Source organism: Camellia sinensis, chromosome 4 (assembly GCF_055761805.1).
Source record: "Camellia sinensis isolate YWXY chromosome 4, ASM5576180v1, whole genome shotgun sequence".
NCBI classification, from domain to species: Eukaryota; Viridiplantae; Streptophyta; class Magnoliopsida; order Ericales; family Theaceae; genus Camellia; species Camellia sinensis.
In genome coordinates this window covers 43446345-43470111 of record NC_138964.1, presented here as the reverse complement: position 1 = coordinate 43470111, position 23767 = coordinate 43446345, and the positions used below count along the sequence as shown (strand labels likewise).

The window sequence follows — 23767 nt, the reverse complement described above, 5'->3', positions numbered from 1 at the left end:
TGGCCTCTGATGCTCGGCCTTCACTTGCTGGCAAGTAAGGCACTTCGATACGAAAACAGCCACATCTCTCTTCATACCCCGCCACCAAAACTGGCGACCCAAATCCCGATACATCTTAGTACCTCCTAGATGCACCGCAAGGCGCGAATGGTGAAACTCTCGGAGTACTTCCTCTCGGCAAGACTCCGGCACAAACAAACGGTCTCGGTATCTCACACTCAGGTCGGGATACACCGTCAAACCCTTCTCAACCTTTCCACTGGAGATCTTCTCTCGGATGGATTCTACCTCAAGGTCACCTCTCTATGCCTCTAACACTCGTGTCACAAGTGTAGGCTGCGCAACAACAGAAAACAAGGCCGCAGCCTCAACGGATTCATTTAGAAGTAAATCAAACTCCCCAAGTGCACCCAACATCTCCCATTCTCGGATGGCAATACTAGCTACATCGCTAATGGATTTCCTACTAAGGGCATCGGCCACAACATTGGCCCTTCCCGGATGATAATGCAACTCAAAGTCATAATCCTCAATGAACTCCATCCATCTCCTCTGCCTCAGATTCAAGTCTCTCTGTGTAAACAGATACTTTAAACTCTTGTGGTCCGAGAACACCTCGAACTTCTCACCATAAAGGTAGTGCCTCCAGATTTTCAAGGCAAAGATCACAGCTGCTAACTCTAGGTCGTGTGTAGGGTAATTCTTCTCGTGAATTTTCAACTGACGTGAGCCATAGGCTACCACGCTCCCCTCTTGCATCAACACACAACCCAAACCCTCTCGTGAGGCATCGTAATAAACCGCATAACCCAACCCTCTCTCCGGAATAATCAGAACCGGAGCGGTGGTCAATCTAACTTTCAGCTCTTGGAACGACTTTTCACAAGTCTCACTCCACACAAACTTGACTCCCTTCCGAGTCAGTCTAGTCAACGGTGACGCTAGCCTGGAGAAATCTTTCACAAACCGGCGGTAATACCCAGCCAATCCCAGAAAACTGCGGATCTCAAACACACTCTTAGGCTGTGCCCAATCCTGCACTGCCTCTACCTTGGATGTATCAACAGACACTCCTTCCCCGGATACCACGTGGCCTAAGAATTTGACTTCCCTCAGCCAGAACTCACACTTCCCAAACTTGGCATACAGCCTATGGGCTCTAAGCAACTCAAGCACCACTCTCAAGTGTTCCTCGTGCTCCTCCTCAGAAGGCGAATAGATAAGAATGTCGTCCACGAAAACGACTACGAATCGATTTAAGAATTCCCGGAAGATTCGGTTCATCAAGTCCATAAAAGACTGCCGGTGCATTGGTAAGCCCAAATGGTATCACCAGAAACTCATAATGGCCATACCGCGTACGGAATGCCGTCTTAGGAATATCCTCCTCCCTGACCCTCAACTGGTGGTAACCCGATCTTAAGTCTATCTTAGAGAAACAACGGGAACCCTTCAACTGCTCAAACAAATCATCTATACGGGGCATAGGGTACTTATTCTTAACCGTAGCCCGATTCAACTTCTGGTAGTCAATACACAATCTCAAGGCACCATCTTTCTTCTTAGCAAAGAGGGTCGGTGCTCCCCACGGTGAAACACTAAGGCGAACAAAACCCTTATCTAGCAATTCCTGGAGCTGAACTTTCAACTCAACCAACTCTGCTAGAGCAAAACGATAAGGTGCCATAGAAATCGACGCCGTGCCGGGCACTAAATCAATAGAGAATTCGATCTCCCTATAAGGTGGCAAACTAACGAGATCCTCGGGAAAGACGTCCGAGTACTCACAAACTACCCTCGGCAATACAAGCTGGATCTCACCACTCTCACCACTCTCAAAGCTAGCAAGTAGACCACTAAGCTCACTTCGCCCTCGCGAATCATACCCCGGTGGTAAAACACAACCAACCCGATCTCCCAAGAAATGGAACCACTCCCCGCTCAAGGTACATAACGTGACCCTCTGGCGGTAGCAATCGATAACAGCCCGATATGACGATAGCCAGTCCATACCCAAAATAACATCAAAGCCCTTCATGGGCATGACAACAAACGGAAAAGGAAGCCTATGGTCGGCGACCTCTATGTCACAACCTCTAACACCTTGTTTCAAGATCAACTCACTACCCAAAGGCGATACCACACAAATAGGAGATGCTAACTGTGCTAACTCCAATTCCAAAACAGATGCAAATGCAGCAGATACAAAAGAATGAGATGCACCCGTGTCAATCAACACACTAGCAACCGAGTTGCAAAACAGAAAAGTACCTCTCACTACCGATAGAGCCGGTACTAAATCCTACGCGGTAACAGCATACACGCGCCCTGTAGGCCCCTGGTCTACCTGCTCACCCCTAGGAGCATACGACTGTTGCACTGACTGGGACGACGAAGCCCCCGGATTGGCCCTCGAGGCCTGCACAGACTGAGCTGGCTGAAATCCCTGCGTCTGTCTAGAACCAGACGCCCCCGAAGTGGCACTCAACTGCGGGCAAAACCTCTTCAGGTGCCCAGGCTGTCCACACTGATAACAAGACAAGGGTTGTCCCCTGCCCAAACTCTGACTCTGCGGTCTAGCTGAAGAAGAAGCAGCTCTCTGACCCCCACCCTTCTGCGGGCAAACTGAAATCTTGTGACCCAGCTGGCCACACTTGTAACAAGCAAACTCCCCCTGATTGTCTCTCCCCGAGCCTGCACTCGGCATTGGAAAGGTCGATCTAGAAACTGCAACCTGAGGCTGCTGAGGGTTATAACCCCTCTGCCTCCTGCCATCACCCTGACTATCTTGGCTCCTCTTGGAGCCCTTCTGCTCTTCCTCCTCTTCCTGCATCATAATCTCCATATGATCAGCAGCATCTACCAGGTGTCTATACTCTCGGATGTAAGACCCACCAACTCTCAACTTGAGGCCCGCCTCAACTTCCTCTCAAACTCATAGCAACGGCGTTCCTCAGACGCCACCAGTTCAGGTGCAAACCTGGACAGACTGGTAAAAGTAGCCTCAAACTCGGCCACTGACAAGCCCTGCTGTTTAAGCCGGCTAAACTGATCCCTCAGCTTCTCCCTAGCTGCTGCAGACAAAAACCTCTCCTGAAAAGCATTTACAAACACCTCCCATGTACCCCCAACACGAGCCTTCTCGTACTTCCACCATTGACCCGCATCTCCCTTCAGCTGGAAGGATGCCAAGGTCACTTTCAGTGCTCCGTCCTCGATGCCAAGCATCTCGAACGTCTTACTCATTTGCTCTAGCCACTCATCTGCCTTCAGTGGCTCCTTCGGATCCCCGATAAACTCATCCGGATTAGACCGGAAAAACTCCCTCTTCAAGAAAGAAGGCCCTGCCTCAGCTGCTTGATTCCCAGCCCTGAGAATACCCAAAGCTCCTGCTATCTCTCGTGCCAAGGCACTCATAGCCTGTTGACCCGCTGGCTCGGCCACATTGGCCTGGCCAACTCCCTCCTGCACTGCCGGAATATCATCCGGTAAGGGTACTTCCTGCCTTGCAGGCCTACCATGCCTAGCACCTCTTCCTCGTCCTGACATCCTAATAAAGGTAACACAGAACATTAGCACATTCACAATGTGCCAAAACTAAACACTCACGTCCTAATGCATGGACAACAGTAATTCACTCCACGTAAGAACATAAATACATAAGCACTTACGAATTTCATCTCTAGATAATGATAGTCCCGAGGCATTACTAGAGTTCCAGTTAGAAACAGCATTGATCAAGTGCTTTTCCAACAAGACTCCCAGAAATCCAAGGATCCAATCAACATCCTAGAAATCAAATCCCATACCCAAATAAACACATAAACATGTTATCGATTTAAACACATAGCATATGACACTACATCTAAGTCTCTATCAAGCGAGACAAACCCATTGTGATCCTAATCACTTCCCACGTACCCAAAGTATTCGAACCCGGTACGCTCTGATACCAAGTTGTAACGCCCTCAAAATAATAACATTAAACCCATCAAATAAGACATTCATTGACATATGAAATAACCATAACCTTCTATTCATCAGAGTTTCATTACAAATGAATTACATGTTAACAACAAAAGCAAAATGTCCTACGGGCTTACAGCTTTCCAAGTTAACACTTGGTTACAACAAAATAGTGCTAACTCATCTACAAATTAAGCTCTCGGCTTGAATATACATGTAATACATCAAAAAGGAACTAAAACAACAACAATCTGCTCGCCTCTAGCCTCCCAAGCTATGACCTTGGAGCTGGCATGCTACCTGTACTTGAAAAATAATATTCCCATATAGGGTGAGCCACAGCCCAGTAGAAATACACTAAACCAATCATGAACAATGACTAAAAGATTAGCAATTGATAGATGGCCAACACTGATACATCCACATAAATCACATTTTATGTCATCCGACTTATAAGTCCAAGTTACTTTTCATTTTCCTTTTTTCAACAGATAAGCATATTAGTTCTACCATCATCTCAACAGATATGTATAAAAACTATATCCCACATTCACAGATAAGCATATAAGCTATATCCCCATTCTCAACAGATATGTATGACAACAATATCCCACATTCACAGACAAGCATATAAGCTGTATCGACACTTCACAAAGATAAGCATATTAGCTCTATCTTCACTTCTCTAGACAAGCATATGAGCTGTATCTACAGAGTTCATCCCCTATCTTCTCCCAACACTATCTGGTTTAGAGGTACATCCCCCATCTTCTCCTAAACCGCGGAGTACATCCCCCATCTCCTCCTCTACACATAACGTATACAAACACATTGGTTCTATATACAATCACTCAATACATACAGTTAATGTATTCTATCAACCGTCAATTTCCATGACACATTCCATTGATTAGTTTCCGTTTGCCTAATCATCATGCATTGTCTACAACAATCGCGACTATCCTCCACCGATAGCCCAAAACAATTATTTTTAAACAGAAAATAAATGCACAATTGGATATTCAATCAACGTTTCATTTCGGTGAGTGATAAATAATTCAACTACACCCTTTAACCCCATGCATTCTCAATCTCGACAATTCCATTTCATTTCCTCATTTCTCACAATTAATTATCCCAATTAATCAATCAATGTAATTAGGTCATTTTCCGTAATTAACATTACAACCCTTAGGTCCCATTTCCATCAATGATTCAACATTAATTCCATTTCTCTATGCTAAACATGCATCTAGGTTTATTATAAATAAAACCCCAACTTTTGTAAAATAACACAAAAGCCCCAAACTTTCACAAAAGTACCAAACCAACCCCAACATCTCCAAATATCAAAATTTAAAAACAAAATCCATAAAGAGGAGTAGGATATCCCTACCTCAAATTCGGAGCCCCAAGGGAGAAGATGACAAAACCCAACGTGCTCCAAATCCCGAAATTTTTAGATTAAAAAGTAGCCCTCGACAATCAACAACTTTTTTGTAAAGGCCAAAGATGAGCAAATCACTCTTACTAGATCAAAACCTAGAGAGAAGGTAGAGTTCTAGAGTGAGAGGCTCAACAATGGTGTTTTTGGAAAAGTATGAGAGAGAAGAGAAAGTGAAAAAGTGATTTGAAAAGTCAAAACACGGAACTTAAACTCAGTCGCCCCGCTCGAGCGTCAAATACCCCGCTCGAGCGTCACTCACAGACTCCCGCTCGAGCGTCAACAATCCCGCTCGAGCGGCGGATGCACACTCCTAGAACTTTTACAGAACCAGGTCTCCGCTCGAGCTTCCAACTCCCCGCTCGAGCGGCACTCACACAACCCCGCTCGAGCGGCCAATCCCACGCTCGAGCGTCCAACACTGCACAGGAAAATACTGGATGGGTGCAATTCCCGCTCGAGCGCCAAAACTCTTGCTCGAGCGGACATGTCAAAATCTGGGCAACTAGTTTTGGTTTCTAAACTCAACCAACCTGTAACAAACCTGCCCAACACATCCCATAACTCAACTACAAAGTAAAAAGGATGTAAAAAAGATAATAATCAACTACCAACCTCTACGGACACATGTCCGGATCACTGTACAACAAGGGTAAATCCGAGATCGCTATAACTCTTATGTTTATCTCGTTTTAACAGTACGGACAATTATCAAGTGTGCAAGTTTATATCATGGATATTTGTGTAAATTCTTCTAAATATCTGAAAGTTATCTTACAAAATTGTATAAGTATTCACAAGTATAAGTAAGTTAGCTCATAAAAATTTAAAAAATCATAAATTATATATATTTATAAAAACTTATGTAAATACATATAGTATGCACCTTGCATACCCAAACATTTCTCAATGTTGATTGAAATTGCTTTTATGTTGTTAAAATAATAACAAAAATGTTTGGGACCCTCTTTTGGGGGATTCATGATCTCTAATTTTATCTTGGCTCTTGATGTGTGTGTAGGATCTACTCTTGTATATGTGAATCTCACATTATGAGTGATTAGAATGAGAGTGGAGATTGTGAAAATCTGTGCATCACAATTGAAATAATAATTCAACAACAATGATATTTATCTATCATTTGGGCCTACCAAGTCCATTTGTCACATGTTTATCTGGTGTCATAAATTATTGATCATGCACCAAAAAATAAATAAATAAATAAATAAAATTTGAAACAATTAAAAAAAAACCCTAAAGTTTGAGTCTTTTAGTAAAATAAATTCGAAAATTTTCATTTTATTAATTTAAATTTAAATTTTTTACTTTATTTTCAATCTAAATCATTTATTTATGTCGTTAAGTAAAACTGATAGAAAAAAATGTTTTAGTTATTAAACTCAATGTAAGAATATATAAAATGTCTGAAATACTTATTTGTTTATTTATTAAGTTTAATGATTAAAATATCACTTTTTCATTGATTTTACTTAAGGAAAATAGATAAATAGTTTAGATTGAAAACAAATTAAAAATTTAGGGTTTGAATTGACAAAATTAAAAATTCATGATCTATTTTGTTATAAGGTCAAATTTTGAGATATTTTTGTAATTTTCTCAAATTAAAAATTTTACAAACACATAATACGATTGATCAAAGGTCTATCGATATCAGATTAATTTAATTTTTTATAAATATATTCTACTTAATGTATCTTAAAAATTAACAATTCTGATTATCAAAATGAACAACAAAATAAGTAACATGAGTCGCACAATAGTGACTACGGATGGTCATTTTTACCTGCTCTGCTCCACACAGACATTCCTAGCCTTGCCCCGCATGATTTTTTTTCCTGGCCCGATTAAGAAATAGAGCAGGAACGGGTTTTTCTTCCTCTGTCCTGTTCCAACAGAACCCCACTCAATTATATTTATTAAATATTAAATATACTTATCTGTATATAATATGTAATATATTTACTTTTTAGGGCAAATTACATATACACCCCTTGAGGTTTGGCCAAATTACAGATGCCCCCTGAGGTTTGAGAAATTACGAATTCCCCCCTGAATACTATATTTGCATAAGAAATTAGGGGGTTATTTGTTATGAAATATAAACCTCAGGGGGCAAATTGTTATGAAAATACAAACCTCAGGGGGCGGGATGTAATTTCCGAAACCTCAGGGGGTATCTGTAATTTAGCCAAACCTCGAGGGGTGTATATGTAATTTGCCCTATTTTTTATTATAATAAAATTAAAATACTAAAACATTATATTTAATATTAATTTTTATTCATCTATTTTCTATCTTATATAATATAATTCTTGTTAATTATAAATTATTTGTAATATATTAAATAATTTATAATTTTTATTAATATTTTTATTTTTAAACTTATGAAATTAACGGGTCCTCCACGTGCCCCACTTTCGTCATTTTCCAACTTATCTTACCCCGATATGGCCCGTTTGATAGAGCCGTAAGAAAGTGATTATAACTTATAACCTAACAGCTTATAACTTATAGCTGTGAACATAAACTAATTTTTGACTTATAAATTAAGTTTTTCCTCTCCCACTAAAAGAATAAGTTGATTTTTAACTTACAAAAAGATATAAGCTGTATTATTAAGCTAAACCAAATATATTAAAATAACTTAAATTAACTTAAAAATTAAAATAAGATGAAAATAAGTCCCGCCAAACAAGACCATGATATAAAATAAGACAAATTTCTATAAATGTGTTCTAAACCTAACTCGTGGCTATCCTATTAATGACTGTTATCTATCCGCACAACAACCACATAAATTCCTGTTTCCAAAGCAATCCCATTAATGGGTTTGACAATACAACTTATCTTTTTGGGCAAATTACATATATCTCTTTTGAATTTTAGTTAAATTATATATATATATATATATATATATATATATATATATATATATATATTTGAAATTTTGAAAATTATAAATATTTCTTAAAATTTATATTTTCATAACAAATTATTCTTTAAAATTTATATTTTCATAACAATTTATCTCTTAATTTGTTATGCAAATATAACATTTAGGAGATATCTATAATTTCTCAAACTTTAAAAAAAATATCTATAATTTTGTTAAATCTCGAAGGGATATAGGTAATTTATCCTATCTTTTTTGTTTTCCACCATTTTTTGCATCTAATCAAAATAAAAGCAGCTTCCTCCTCTTTTCTTTCAATTGGTACACAACGGAACACTCTGAATTGACTAGAAATTAGGCAAAACATTGCTAATATATACAGAATAGCACGGCACAAGCTGGTAAATTAGTAATTGGGATGGAACCAAGGGCGGGTTTGGTATGGCTTTGAAAAAATAAAAATTTAAAAAAGTTAATAAATTGTTATTATTCACAAAAAAAAAAAAAATATATATATATATAAATAAATTTACACAAAAAAAATAAAACCCAAAAAGTCATTGACGTCATGGTACAGTCTGAACCAGATAATACAAATTATCTAATCGGCTGCACAAAAAATTTATAAAATCGGTATTGTTCAGCCTGTGGGGGCCTACCATAGGTTCCGTTTTGATAATTGAAACCGTCAATGTGTAGAACTCGTTGATTACTACTATATGATTGTAAAAAATCACGTTAATCAGATATCGATATATATGTGATCAAATCATATTTTTTTAGCCATTTATTTTTAATCGTCTATTTTTTATTATACAAAATTGATTTGATCATATAGCTATCAATATCCGATCAACGTAATTTTTTACAGGTATATAGTACTTGACGAGTTCTACATATTAAACGATTCAAATTATTAAAATGAGACCCGTGATAAGCCCCTTCAGTCCAATAAAGGACTAAAGGAAAGTCTCATTCTATCTATATAAATGTGAAGCATGTTTTCCCCCCGCCTCCCCAACACACACACAATTCAAAGCATTCCATATTGCTTCCTTCAATAGTCACTGTCACTACGCATAGAGCATAGGGGTAAAATGATAATTTTGTTATTTTATATAATATTTTAATATATATATTTTCATAAAACGTCAAAAAGTTATCCTAAACAACCATATTTTTTCTCTCAATTTTTTAATCTAAAAAATTAAAAAATATACTTATTGAGGACATCCCAAACAACTGCTAATATCTCGTTTTAGGAATATATTATTTTAATAATTTTTTAATTAAAATATGAAATAAAAAAATAGTATATTGAAAATTACTTTTTAATTTTTTTAAAAAAATTACATAAAAAATAAAAAAAAAAATTCTTTAACATTTTAATATAGATTATATATTTTAAAATTTTTTTAATAATTTTTTTAACTTTTAAATTAAAATTATAACAAGCTAAACGAAGTCTAAGAGCAGCTTGCACCAGTTGCTGCCTAAAATGTAATGTACCGGCTGGTACAATCCGATACCAGACAAGATTAACAACGCTAAATTTTAATATTGAATTAAGTTATCAAATAATATCTTACAATATTACTCTTATGTCTATCTCGTATTAAAAATAGTGATTGAAAAGTATTGATTGAAATTGCTTTTATAATTTGCTGGTCTGGATTGACTTTCTTTTATTTTGGTTATAGATAGCCACAAAACAATACTCTACAACCATCATATTTATGTCATTTGGGCCTACCAAGCCCACTTGTTCAAATAATTCGGCCTACTATGCCCACTTGACACGTGTTTATCTGTTGTTCTATTCTTTCCTTTTTAATAATTTGCAAAAATTTTTATCATGCACTAAAAAAAAAAAACTATAAATATATAAATTGATTATAAAATGAGACACAGAAATATATATATATATATATATATATATATAAAATTTTAAAAATGAATCTCATAATAAATCTTAAAAAATCTTGTCTATTTATATGTATAATGTGATTAGTTTCTGTAATCAAAAATTTTTTTGGGTACTAAAGCAATATAAGAATGCCTCATCTGCATTCTATTATATTCTATACTCTTCCGGATTTTATTTTGTGAGCCCCACTTTAGGTCCATAATGATGATACGAATCGCTCAATTGATAAAATTCGTAGTGAACATCGTCAATCAATTTCATCGAATATCAACAAATAGATGAACAAATTACATTTAATTTTATATAATGGTCTGCTTAAGTTTAAGCTCATAGCTTCCGTTTATTTAAAAAAATTAATAAATAAAATAAAACTTGTTCATGTATCTAGTCATATCCGATAAAATTAATTTTTTGCACAATTCATCTTTACTGTTGACCTAGAAGATGATCTGTTTAAATCATCATAGTAGGCCCGACGCAAGGCTCACCAAATAGAATATGGAGAGGTATAAAAGATAGTGGTATTGAAATGAATCATTGCCTCTTTAGGGATGTTTAATTTTAATGTGAAAGGTTTATATTAACCCATACTAACGGGCGACACATGCGATACGTGTGTAATGCAGTTTACTAACAATGAAAATAAATAATAAAGAATTTAATATCATAATATGTATGTCGTTTAAGTATTAAGTATGTTTTTAATAAAACTTAAAATATTGAGTTTAAAACTTACTTACGCTGTGTATAATATTTTGTTTTATTTTAACATATATAAAGTTGTCACGTGACACGAAAATAAGAAAGTTTTACTAAACCAATCTAAGCTTTCATTTAATATTAGTATAGATATATTATTTTGTAAGAATACTCTATATAAATTTTTTTATTTGTACGCCATTCCGCAAAAAAATGTCATCCATCGATGATTAGTTCTATTTAAAGCGTTAGACTTCACAAGAAAGTCACAAGCAGGAACAACCAAAACTCACTCCTCTCTTTCTTCTCTCCAACAATGGTGACCTTAAAGGCCTCTTACATGGTGAAACCAGATAAGGAAACACCAACTGGGCTCATATATTTGTCAGAATTTGATCAGTTTAATACCATAACTCATGCACCTACTGTTTACTTCTATCAACCGTCTGGTGAGTTGACGCTGAATGCGATAATACATACTCTAAAAGACTCTTTAGGCAAAGCACTAATCATATTCTACCCTTTCGCTGGACGCCTCCAATGGATTGCTAGGGGTCGCCTTCAAGTAAACAGCTTTTCTAAATTTTTTTTATTAATATTTTATTTTTTTGTTTTTGGTTAATTGTTATAGGATTATTTACATTTTAAGTCCTCAAAGTATGAATATTGTGTTCACCAAAATAAATAAATAAAAAAGAAGAAGAAAATGTATGAGTAATAATGTGTTATTTTAGTCACTAATGTTTAAAGGGGTTTCAATTTAAGCTTCAACAAATAAAAGGTGTTTTAAGTTGGTCTCTCAAACTAACTTAATAGATGTATTGAGAAATCAAATTGAAACACTTTTTAATGTTATAGATTTGGAAACCCTCAGTCAAAGAAGTATTTTATACACATCAGACAAGGAATTGCAGTCAATAAAATACCGTTTTTATTCTTTGACACAACTTAATGAATTTAGTAGATCTTTTTAGGAGGCCCCTTATTTGTAAGCTTAGATCAAACTTATCCAATTTTTACAACGTGATCCGTTCATGGACTAGTTGTACTTCCTTTTTTTGGGGCGGGGGCAGCGGGGTTGGACTAGTTGTACTTCCTTTTTGGGGGAGGGGGGGGGCTGCGGGGTTCAATATCAACATGCAATTCATCAAATGATATAGCAAATTTGAATTATAGAGTTACAACACAATCAAACCCAAACAAAATGTTGAATTGAATCATACTAGTCTCTACTGGGGTTCTTAGCCTATATATCACGAGCATGAACAAACTATTTTCTTCAAATTTCTTTTATTTATTTTAATCAAGAGAAAGAAAGAAAATAATTTACGTGGGGACCATATTGAAATATTTTTAAAAATTATTTCCATTTAGTCCCCCTATATGTCTATTAACAGAGTTAGATTAGTGGACTAAATTGAGACACTTTCTATATAGGGTTAAATTTGGTTTGTACCTAGAGCTATTCATTCTTTTATAGTTCAAAAATATTCCGAAAGTCCTCATATAGTTTTGGATTAATTAAAGTGTCGTCGTTAGTTTTTATATCCAATTTAATGAAAGGTATATCACACACCATTTTTTAGAGTAGATTTTGTTTTTTGAAAAAATTAAGTAAAATAATATAATAAAAAGACAATTTTACCCTAATTTTGTCCAAACCTAAAATTAAATTAATATGTTAATCAAAATAAAATAAATCCAAATATAATTAAAGATTAATCTAAAATATAATTAAAGATTGATTTAAAATATAATTAAATAAAAATAAATAATATTTAAGGATTGATCTAAAATATAATTAAATTAAAATTAAATTAACACGTTAGGAATTATAATAATTAATTAAGAATTTAAGATTAATTGTGATCTAAAATATAATTAAATTAAAATTAGATTTAAAAGTTAGGAATTACAGTAAATAATTAAATATTTAGGATTAATTGTGATCTAAAATATAATTAAATTAAAATTAGAATAAAAATTTAAGAATTACAATAAATAATTAAGAATTTATAAACAATTATGATTTAATTGAATTAATGTCAGACATTACAAATTATGTGTATGAAAGGGGACAAAAAGAAAATAACAAAAAAAGTATAGAATTTAACAGTATTATAGTAATTTCACATCTATAGTTAATAGTGTTAGCGGTTGCATTTTGATTCAAAATCACATGGGGGCTTTCTGGCTATATTTGAACCATATAGGGATAAAGTGCTCTGGTCTCAAATCACAAGAGGTAAAATAAATTTTATCCTTTCATATATTATGGACCAGATTGACACAATTTAAACATCGAGGACCAAATTGAAATACTTTTATATATTGAGGAGCAAAATTGACACAATTTAAATGTTATGAAACCAAAATGACAAAAGACTCATACTTTGGGGAACCAAAAATATAGTTAACCCATTGTTATAATTGTTATAAGGGTAAATTATACTAATAATCCCTATATTTTGCCATTTATGTCGTTTTGACCCTTATACTCTCAATTGGCTCAATTTTGATATTTAATTTTGGATTTTGTGTTAATTTAGTCCAATAGATAAAACCGTTACTTTTTTTTTTTTTGCAGAAAATTATCACTGACTTGAGTTGGTCAAGGTTAAGTCACTGAATTGATCAAGTTTATAATTTTGTGCATGGATCATGCTGCTTATGTACGCATTTGTCATAAAATAAATGCTAACAATTGAAATCAATTAGATCAACTTGAAACAAAATCAAAAATTTCAAAATTAAAATTAAGGCAATTGAAATTATAAGAACTAAAGTGACATAGGACTCAAAATATAAGGAATAATAATTGAATTTTCCCTTGTTATAATATTTATTCTAATGGAACTTCCTGTAATATTTTCAACAAGATCAACTGCAACTCCATGGGTGCCCAGTTCCTCGAAGCTGAATCCGAAGCCAAAATAGATGACTTTGGGGACTTCTGTCCGAGTTCAAAGACTAGAGCACTCATACCATCAGTGGACTATGACAGACCAATTCATGAGCTACCATTGCTTTTGGTTCAAGTCACCAAGTTTAGTTGTGGTGGATTTAGTCTTGGCTTGGGTATATCGCATGCCCTTGCTGATGGTGAATGTGCAGCTCACTTCATCTCCGAGTGGGCTCGAATTGCGCGTTGTGAAAAACCAGAGAACCTCCCATTTCTTGATCGAACAATCTTACAACTTGAGGATCCTTTGCCAAAAACAAGCTTTGATCACTCAGATTTCAAGCCACCACCGCTCTTAATAGGCCACTCGAACAACACAGATGAGCGAAACAAGAAGACTGACGTGGCTATGCTAAAGCTTAGCAAAGAACAAATCAACCAGTTGAAGAACAAGGCTAATGAGTATCGAAATAGTGACACCAGTACTAACCACGCCTTTACAAGGTATGAAAGTGTTACTGCTCATATGTGGAGGTGTGCATGCAAGGCACGTCAGCATGAAAGTGAGCAACTAACTAACGTTCGTATCGCTGTGGATTTTCGTACCCGTTTGCAACCACCATTGCCTAAGTGGTATTTTGGTTGCACTGTCTTGCCAGTAGTAGCAACCCTTACCTCGGGGGACATTGTGTCGAAACCATTAGGTTATACAGCGGAAAAGTTAAGAGAAGTTATAGAGAAAGTGACTGATGAATACATAAGGTCATGTTTAGTTTTTCTGAAAAATGAACCAGATTTATCTAAGTTTCGATACAATCATACTGTTGGAAGTAGTCAAGGAGCTTTCTATGGGAATCCAAATATGTCCATTACTAATTGGACTAGGCTACCCTTATATGGTATGGATTTTGGGTGGGGAAAGGAAATTTGCATGATACCCGGAGCAATCGGATATGATGGGAAGGCATTCATCCTCCCCGGTCATAATGAAGATGGCTCTTTTCTTATCCCATTGCGTTTGCAGGTAACACATATGGATGACTTCAAGAAGTTCTTTTACGAAGATATCTAATGTCATGTGTGTGCATCTGTTTCATTCATTCCTAATGAAAAGAGCGGAATGGAACGACAACAAGGTGGGTGGAATCCAGTATTTCGTCGACGACAAGGTAGAAATGGGGCGGCAGCACAACTGCACACGATCTTTGTTGATGAGATCCCACATTTGATGAATCCTAAAGGTTTGTACACCATATTTTCCAACTTTGGAGTGGTCAAGGATGTCTACATCCCCGACAAACGAAGAAAAGCAACGAAAACCAGATTTGGATTCGTACGATACGACTGTCCTGTTGCAGCGGAGATTGCAATTCAGAAAGCCAATGGAGTATGGTGCGGCGATAAAGCTTTGAAGGTGAAAAAAGCAGATTTCGGAAAAGAAAAGAATCTGATTAATCCGAAACCAAGAGCATACAAACCAGATGGAGTCTCAACAGTGTCTGGCGCTGGGATTGGAGGGAGACACTCTTATGCGGATGTTTTAAAAGGAGGGAGGTCGGGTAGTGATAATCACATCAGAATTCAAGCGGAGGAATATGCCATTGGTTGGCTACTATTGAGTGCAGTAATCAAGCTTAAACCTCATTGCAAATTTGATGGTTTCAAGATCGAATGTCATAACAGAGGATTGAAGGACATACAACTTAGAGAAGGAGGAGGCCGAAATGCGTTTATCACTTTTAACTCTAAAGAAGAAATGAAGCAATTACTGAACAGTTATGGAGGTTGGTTATCGGGGTGGTGTGAGTCAATCCTTGAGTGGAACAAAGGTGTGAAGGTAGACAATGAAAGACTGGTTTGGCTAAGCTGCTTTGGAATGCCTCCCAATCTATGGAATGTCAATAACTTCAGGAAAATTGGTGAAGCGTGTGGTGTAGTTGTGGAGTTTGATGATAATGTATCCAGTATGAAGTCTCTGAAGTGTGGGAAAATCAGAATATGTACATCTCATCTGGAACATATTGACAAATTGGTTATTCTAGAAAAAGATGGTAGATCCTACCCTGTTCGAGTAGTTGAAGATAGGGATTTGTTAACAACATCCCTGGAGAGGGGTGACCATTGCTCTGCAACTCACTATGCAAGCAGGAGTGAAGGTGACGACGCAGGAAACATTGGGGCTGACGTGGAGAGAAGCCTCTACATGGCACATAGTGAGAAGTCTAAGGAGGCGGTGGTGGGAGCAGGACACAAGCACACGTGCCCTTCAGACTCTGTTTCGGTGGTTAACGAGACAGGCGTGGAGATAGGAATTCGCAACCATGATGCTGTCCACCCAGCACTCAATGTCAGTCTGCAGGCACCATTAGAAAGGGAGGTTGACAGGGGTGAAAGACGAGGAGGGGGGATACTAGAGACACCTAATGGGCCTCATGGGCTTATAAGAAGTTTAAGTTCAGAAGATGTCAATAGGCCTGCTATAGCTCTGGAAGTAGTATTGAGTAAAGCCCAATTTGATGGGAATTGTCTGGGACCTAATAAGGCAAAGATCAGTTCTGTTAAGGAGGCTAACCCAATAGAAGAAGGTGAGGCTTCTGATAACATCGAAGATGAATCCAGCCCAAGTGATGAAGAAGAAGAAATACATCAACCTGGTGCTTCTGGTTGGGATAGGAAAGCAGAGGCCCAGCTTAATGAAAGCAGGGGGTATGGAAAATTCTGGAGAAAACAGGGGCAGAAAGGAATACCATTTAGGAATGGGTTTCAACGAGGAGCCCTTGTTCGAGCAGCTACAATGGCATCTTCATCATCCTTATCCATCACGAATGCCTTACGAAAGCAAAACAGAATCAGAAAGGAAGCAGAAGCTACGGTACAGTTGGGAAAGACTTTGGGTCTGGAAATGAATGGGCAAGAAGCAGAAATTGTGGACCGAGTAATACAGATGGAAATTGAAGATACGGAGAGAAGGAAAGCAAAAGGGGTGGCGCCAGATGCTTAATAAGCACTTGGTAGGAGGCTTTAGTGTGTATTTATTTTTCTATGAAGATTCTATCCTGGAACGTTAGAGGTTTGGGAAGGGATGATAGAAGGCGAAGAGTAAAGGAATTTCTGAGGCAGAAAAATGTGGATATGGTTCTACTGCAAGAAACAAAAAAATCAAACATTGATGATAATGTGATAAGATCTCTGTGGCCTAGTGACTCGGTGGAGTACATGGAAGTGGATGCGGAAGGAAGTGCAGGAGGAATTCTGTGCATCTGGAATCCCATGACTTTCTCACTACAGAAGTGTTGCTGCTCTAGAAATTTCATCCTTTTGGCAGGTATCATGCATTCTTCTATTAACTGTGTAATTGGTAATATATACGCTCCTAATGAAGATATGAATAGGAGGAGGTTATGGGGCATCCTATCCAATTTGAAAACTGTCTTCTCTGATCCTTGGTGTTTAGGGGGAGATTTCAATCAAGTTAAAAATATTTGTGAAAGAAAAGGGTGTATTAGGAGGGATAGAGGCATGGAGGAATTTGGTACTTTCATTAGCAATCTCGAACTGGTGGATATTCCAATGTTAGGCAGGCAATATACTTGGGGTAATTCTCAAAGTTGGAGCAGAATTGACAGATTCTTAGTTAACCCTGAGTGGCTAGAATGGTACAGATATAAGGTATGGGGGTTACCAAGGCTCTTTTCTGATCATAGCCCCATTTTGCTGATGGAAGATGATAGGAACTGGGGCCCAAAGCCTTTCAAGTTTATCAATGCTTGGATTTTACACCCTAAGTTCCTTCTTGAAGCAAATAAAGTATGGGAATCAACTTATGCACAAGGTTGGGCTAGCTTTATAATTATGGAGAAGCTGAGGGCTTTAAAAGTAGCTTTGAAAAAGTGGAATGCGGAAGTGTTTGGTGATGTAGAGGCAAAGTTGAAAGAAGCTGAAAATGAGTTACATTCTATGGATTTACAATCTGAATTGAGGGTGCTGACTGAGGTAGAAGAGGGTCAAAGAAAGGAGATAAGGGGTTTGATTTGGAAACTTAGCAAGAGAAAGGAATGGATGTGGGTGCAAAAATCGAGGATGGACTGGGCGTTGAAAGGAGATAGAAATACTCGATTCTTTCATATTATGGCCACTAAGAAACACAACAGAAACCTGATTGCCTCTGTGGTGGTCAATGGGGTTGAAGTGGATGAACCTTCAGAGGTCAAACAAGCAGCTTGCTCTCACTTCCAAAATCTGTTTTCTGAACATTGGAGGAGTAGGCCAAGTATTGGAGGTGTTTTTAAGAAGATTGATGCCAACCAAATAGGCCATATTCTGGAGAAAGAATTTACAGAGGAAGAAGTATGGTCTGCAATAAAAGAGTGTGACGGAAACAAAGCCCCAGGCCCAGATGGGTTTAATATGTTATTTTTTCAGAAAGGGTGGAAATTCTTGAAAGGTGTCATTTTGAAGTTTATGGAGGAGTTTTTCAGTAATTGTAAATTAGGGTATGGGGTAAACTGTTCTTTTGTTGCTCTTATCCCTAAAAAGGAGAATCCAACCTCTTTTCTCGATTATAGACCCATCAGTCTAATAAATTCCCCATATAAAGTGTTGTCCAAAGTCTTGGCTAATCGAATGAAACAAGTCCTGCCCGCTGTGATTGATAAGGCTCAATTTGCTTTTGTAGGGGGAAGAAATATTGTAGATGGGGTGCTTATAGCCAATGAGGTGGTGGATTGGTGGAAAACATCAAAGAAGAAGGGTATTATTCTCAAACTGGACTTTCAAAAAGCATATGACACTGTTAGCTGGCAATGTTTGCTACAGATGTTAGATAAATTTGGTTTTGGTTCACGTTGGATTCGATGGATAAAGGAATGTGTAGAATCTGCTAGAATTTCCATCTTAGTAAATGGCTCTCCTACAACTGAATTTCGTCCGCAAAAAGGGTTAAGACAGGGAGATCCCCTTTCCCCTTTCTTGTTCAATGTTGTTGCTGAAGGGCTGAATCTCTTGTTGAAAAGAGCTAAGGAATTGAGAATTATAAAAGGGGTGGAAGTGGGTTCTAGTGAGGTTAATGTGTCTCATCTTCAGTTCGCGGATGACACTATCATATTTTGCGAGGCTGAGTGGGCTGAAATTGTGGCTATCAAACGAATTTTAAGATGCTTTGAAATGGTCTCAGGTTTGAAGATAAATTTTCATAAAAGTATGATCTGTGGGGTGGGAGTTGATCATGGGCTAGTTGAGGAGTTTGCAGAATTACTCAATTGCCAGAGTCATAAATTACCTTTTAAGTATCTTGGGTTGCCTCTCGGAGCCAACCCATGTCGTAAGCAAACTTGGCAGCCAGTAGTGGATAGGTATAAAAAGAAATTATCAGGGTGGAAGCGAAGGATGCTATCCTATGCTGGAAGGGTCACCCTCATCAAATCTGTTCTATCTTCCCTACCTGTTTATTATATGTCTCTGTTCAAGATACCTGTGTGTGTGGCTAAGGACCTAGATAGGATTCAAGCAAGGTTTTTATGGGGAGGGGACGAGCTTAAAAGGAAAATTCATTTGGTAAAATGGAAAGAGGTGCAGTTGTATAAGAAGCAAGGAGGCCTGGGTATCAGAGACATCAGATTAACAAATGATTGTTTGCTTCTTAAGTGGTGGTGGCGATATGCCTTGGAAGATGACGCTTTGTGGAAGTCTGTAATTGCTGCCAAGTATGGTGTATCGGGGGGCCAATGGTTTCCTCCAGTGCATGCCTCGGCTTCTGTTTCGTCTACATGGAGACAGGTCCTTGATGTGTCTTTTTTAAATCCTCGGCTGCATAATTTTTTTCTGGATAATGTGGAGCTTCGGTTAGGTGATGGGAATAGGATCAAATTCTGGCAGGACAATTGGCTGGGAACATCAAGCCTTAAACTACAGTTTCCAAGATTGTACCAGTTGAGTCTAAACAAGGAGATAACATTGAAGATGCAAAGTGATTGCAGAGACAGTAGCAACAATTGGTATCTCAATTTTAGAAGGCCTCTATTTGGATGGGAGGAGGAAGAGGTGATCAGGCTGCAATCTCTGCTGGGAGGAGGTCCATGCTTCATGGCTAGTCAAAGGGATTCAATTAGGTGGAAGGCTGAACAGTCAGGTACATTCACAGTTGGGTCCGCGTATAGCTGGTGTAAACATAGTGTTCAACCTACCCTAAGTTACCCAGATTTGGTATGGAACAACTTAGCACCTCCTAAGGCGAAATTCATTACTTGGCTCGCTTGGAAAGGTAGGTTGAAAACATCAGCATTTCTCAGCAGAATTGGAGTATTGAGAGGTAATAGGCATTCATCTTGTGTGCTGTGTAAATCTGAGGAGGAAACCTCTAATCACATTTTCCTATTCTGCTCATTTGTATGGCATGTCTGGTCAAGTATCATGGCCTGGTGGGGAATTCAATGGGTGTTACCAGGGTCTTTTGAAGGCTTAATGCAATGGTGGTTGGGAGGGAAGCTCAGGAAAAAGGAAAAGAAAGTGTGGAGGGCTGTTTTTATTTCTACTATTTGGTCCCTATGGACGTATAGAAATGACTGTTTATTCAATAACACGCAGCCTGATGCAGATGTGTTGTGTGAGCTTATTAAAATTCGAGTGGCCATGTGGCTGAAATCTGTTAATGTGGGGTGTTGCCTCTCCATTCATGAGATTGTGTCAAACATAAAAGAAGTGAGGCACTTTATTTGAGGTATGGTAGTTGCTGGGACCACCCTTGGGTTATCAGGAGGTCTGAGGGGACGGAGATATGGCTGGCTCATCACAGTAGGTTGCAGGTTGGAAGTTCTTCAATTTGGGCTCTGTATCTTTGTGGCCTGCTCTGGGGGTCAGTGTGATGCTAGTTCAGGGTTGGGTTTAGATTTATCAGCTGTGGTAGTGTGGAATTTAGATTTATCAGCAGTGGGTCATTGTTGCTGTCAAGTTGCTGTCCAGATTTCCTCCTCAGGTTTCCTCCTTAGATTCAATCTGAGTGCTGCTTTTTGCTCTGAATCTGTGTGGGGATTGGTATAGATCTCAGCAGTGGTAGTGTGGAATGGAACTTCAAGCCCAGATGATCTTAAAAGTGTGGGAGCTTCCAAGTTGATCTGTTGGTGCTGGGGGAGTTCTGATCTGCCTGATGCTGTATCTGTTTTAGTGGGCTGCAGAGGGTTATGGGGATCTGATATGCTGTTTGGGGAAGGCTGTAGTTGTCATGCTTATGTTTCTGCAGAGGAAATGCTGGGCTGATATCAGCTGGGTGGAGTTTATAGTTGTTAGGGTATGCAAACAACTTTGGATGGTTAAAATATGATCAGCTTTGGATGGTTAAACACCAAACTGATTCCTCCTCAATGCTTTGTTTGGTTGTGAGGGTCATATCTCCACAGAAGCTGCATGAGCTGATGAAAGTTTGATGTGATGATAGTTTTTGGTGTTGCTATTGGGTGTGCATTTCAGTTGACTAATGGGATCTGTCAATAAGTGTAAATTTGGTCATTTGGGCTGGAATCTGATAAAGTACACAGGGCAGCAGGAGGCTGATGTTGCAATTCTTGTTTGCTGGTGTATTGCATATAAGCTGCTGGTGGTGTTTGGCTATGCCATGCTTGAATGGCTATGCTTAGGTGCTAGATGATTGATCTATTCTGCTCTGTCTGGGTTGGGATGGGTGGCTGAATGGCTAATAAAGGCTGCTTGAAGGTCTGGGTTGGGATGGGTGGCTGAATGGCTAATAAAGGCTAATGGGTGCTTGAAACTTTGGTCTCCAACCTCCTATTTTTATGTTCGTTTTCTATTGGCTTCTCGCCAATCTTGGGTTAAGTGCTTGCATATGATTGTGCTTCTTTTATGGTGCCAACCTAGTTGGGATTGTGAAGGTTAGCTATGATGCTTGTGCACTTCCCTGATCTATTGATGTATCTTTGCTTGTAATTTGCTTCTTTCATCAATAAATCTTTTCTTTTGCTGATCAAAAAAAAAGATATCTAATGTCATGTTAATGATTATAGAAAGTCAACACATATGGATGACTTCAAGAAGTTCTTTTACGAAGATATCTAATGTCATGTTAATGATTATAGAAAGTCTATGACTTACAATTACGTAACTCTCCATAGTATTTGATAGAAAGGTTGTTACAAGCTTAGATAAGTATTATTTTAAGTTGTTTGAACTTGAAAATTTTATTTTCTTTGATTGAAATTTGTAGATGGGTTTGATTATGTGTTGATTGATAGGGGCATGAACTCTATTTTATTTTTTTTGATTGGTGATAGTTATTGGTTAGTTGTTAGATTAACACATTGGGAGAGTTGAAACTCAAACCCATACAACTTGAAAGAAAATCTTGTCTTCCCATTCCACTCCTAAAAGTGAAACTCAAGAAGTCCATTCACTACAAAAAATTACACTTTTGTCAACCACTTTTTCCAACTAAATAATTTTTAGTTGCGGAAAAATCACATTTGTTGACTAAAAAACAATTTGGTAGCCAATTTTTTTTTCCACGACTAACATGATTTAGTCACAAAAATCATGTTTTTGGCAACTAATTTGATTTATTGTTCACGAAAAATTGAAGCGGGAGAGTAAAAGACAAGCTCTTGGAATTATAAATATACTTATTATTCTAAGCGCAATCTAGTTTGTATTTCTTTTAGACCTTTCGATCGGTTACGTTTATTTGGTTAAGCCTACCTGTCATTTACTCATCATTTAAGTCGGTAACCATTTTGCACCACCATAAATAGATTGATAGGAGTGGGCAAGCCAATGACCATCCCCATCAATGGAGAAATATAAATGTCAAATTTTGCTTAAAATGCTTCTCCAATGAAAAGCAAAGGTGGTCATATGAGAACTTATCTGGCTTTTCTTCCAGCTCCTCCAAAGCCCATAAGATTATAAGAACCTGTAAATTTAATCAAGGTAAATTCATCTATATCTGTTTGTTCTAAAGGGGAAAGAGAAGAAGGAAGCAACAGTGAATCAATGCTAAAGACAAACCGAAACCGAGCAAAACAATGCAAATCAATTGATGAATTAGGTGATTTACCAATACAGCAAAAAAAAAAAAAAAAAGGTTTTAAATTTCCATGTTTTTTCTTAAATGTTTTATTTTATATGCTGATCATCATCATTATCAGAATAATTATGGTTCACATTATGTTTATCACTCCATTTTAGCTACATTTTTTCTTAACTTGTAATTCTTTTGTTTTTGAATCTACCAAACATCTACGTGTCAGGCAAATTTAGTCCAAATTGATTAACGAAATAACATTCGGATTTATTATTATTAGTTTTTTAAATTTGACATTCTCTTTATACTGTTTACATAGGATATAGGGCCAGTATTGTGACAGTACCGTGCTGTCAAAGCAAGAGGGCAACGCCCAGTTTCCTTCAAAAAAAATAAGCCTTCTTAACTTGTAATTCTTTTGTTTTTAAATCTACCAACATTTACATGTGAGACAATTTTAGTGCACAATAGATTAAGAAAAGAAGATTTTGATTTTTTATTTAAAATTTATTTTTTAAATCTTCCATTCTCTTTATATTGTTTGCATAGGATACAGGGCCACTGTCGTGACAGCACGGTGTTGTCACAACAAGATGGCAACGTTTAGTTTGTTTTAAAAAAAAAAGGCCTTTTAACTTGTAATTCCTTTCTTCTTACATATACCAACATCTATAGGTGATTACCAGTAAAAGGAAAAGGAAACAAATTTGATTTCTGTTACTTCACCTGCTGAAGTGGTTGCTCTTATTATTATGATGCTTGCTAATGGTAAATGGAATGATGATGGCATAGGAAAAGAAGGAAAAGGAAAACAGAAGATAGAAGAAAACATAACAACCAGTAAGAATAAAGGTAAAGAAAAGAAAAATGACAGCAATGATGCTGATGAA

General features: G+C 37.2%; 1 protein-coding gene across 2 annotated transcripts; it reads left to right on the top strand.

The window, feature by feature from the left end:
• Nucleotides 1–11207: 11207 nt before the first annotated feature.
• LOC114285113 (spermidine hydroxycinnamoyl transferase-like) lies at nt 11208–22106 on the top strand. Of its 2 annotated transcripts, XM_082924707.1 has the most exons (3): nt 11208–11515; nt 13830–14876; nt 21869–22106. In XM_082924707.1, the coding sequence occupies exons 1-3, from the start codon at nt 11267–11269 to the stop codon at nt 21914–21916; spliced, it is 1344 nt and encodes a 447-aa protein (XP_082780833.1). In that variant the 5' UTR covers nt 11208–11266; the 3' UTR covers nt 21917–22106. The 2 variants fall into 2 exon arrangements, with proteins under 2 accessions (XP_082780833.1, XP_082780832.1); XM_082924706.1 differs by lacking the exon at nt 21869–22106 and having other exon boundaries at nt 13830–14925.
• The last annotated feature ends 1661 nt before the right edge of the window (nt 22107–23767 follow it).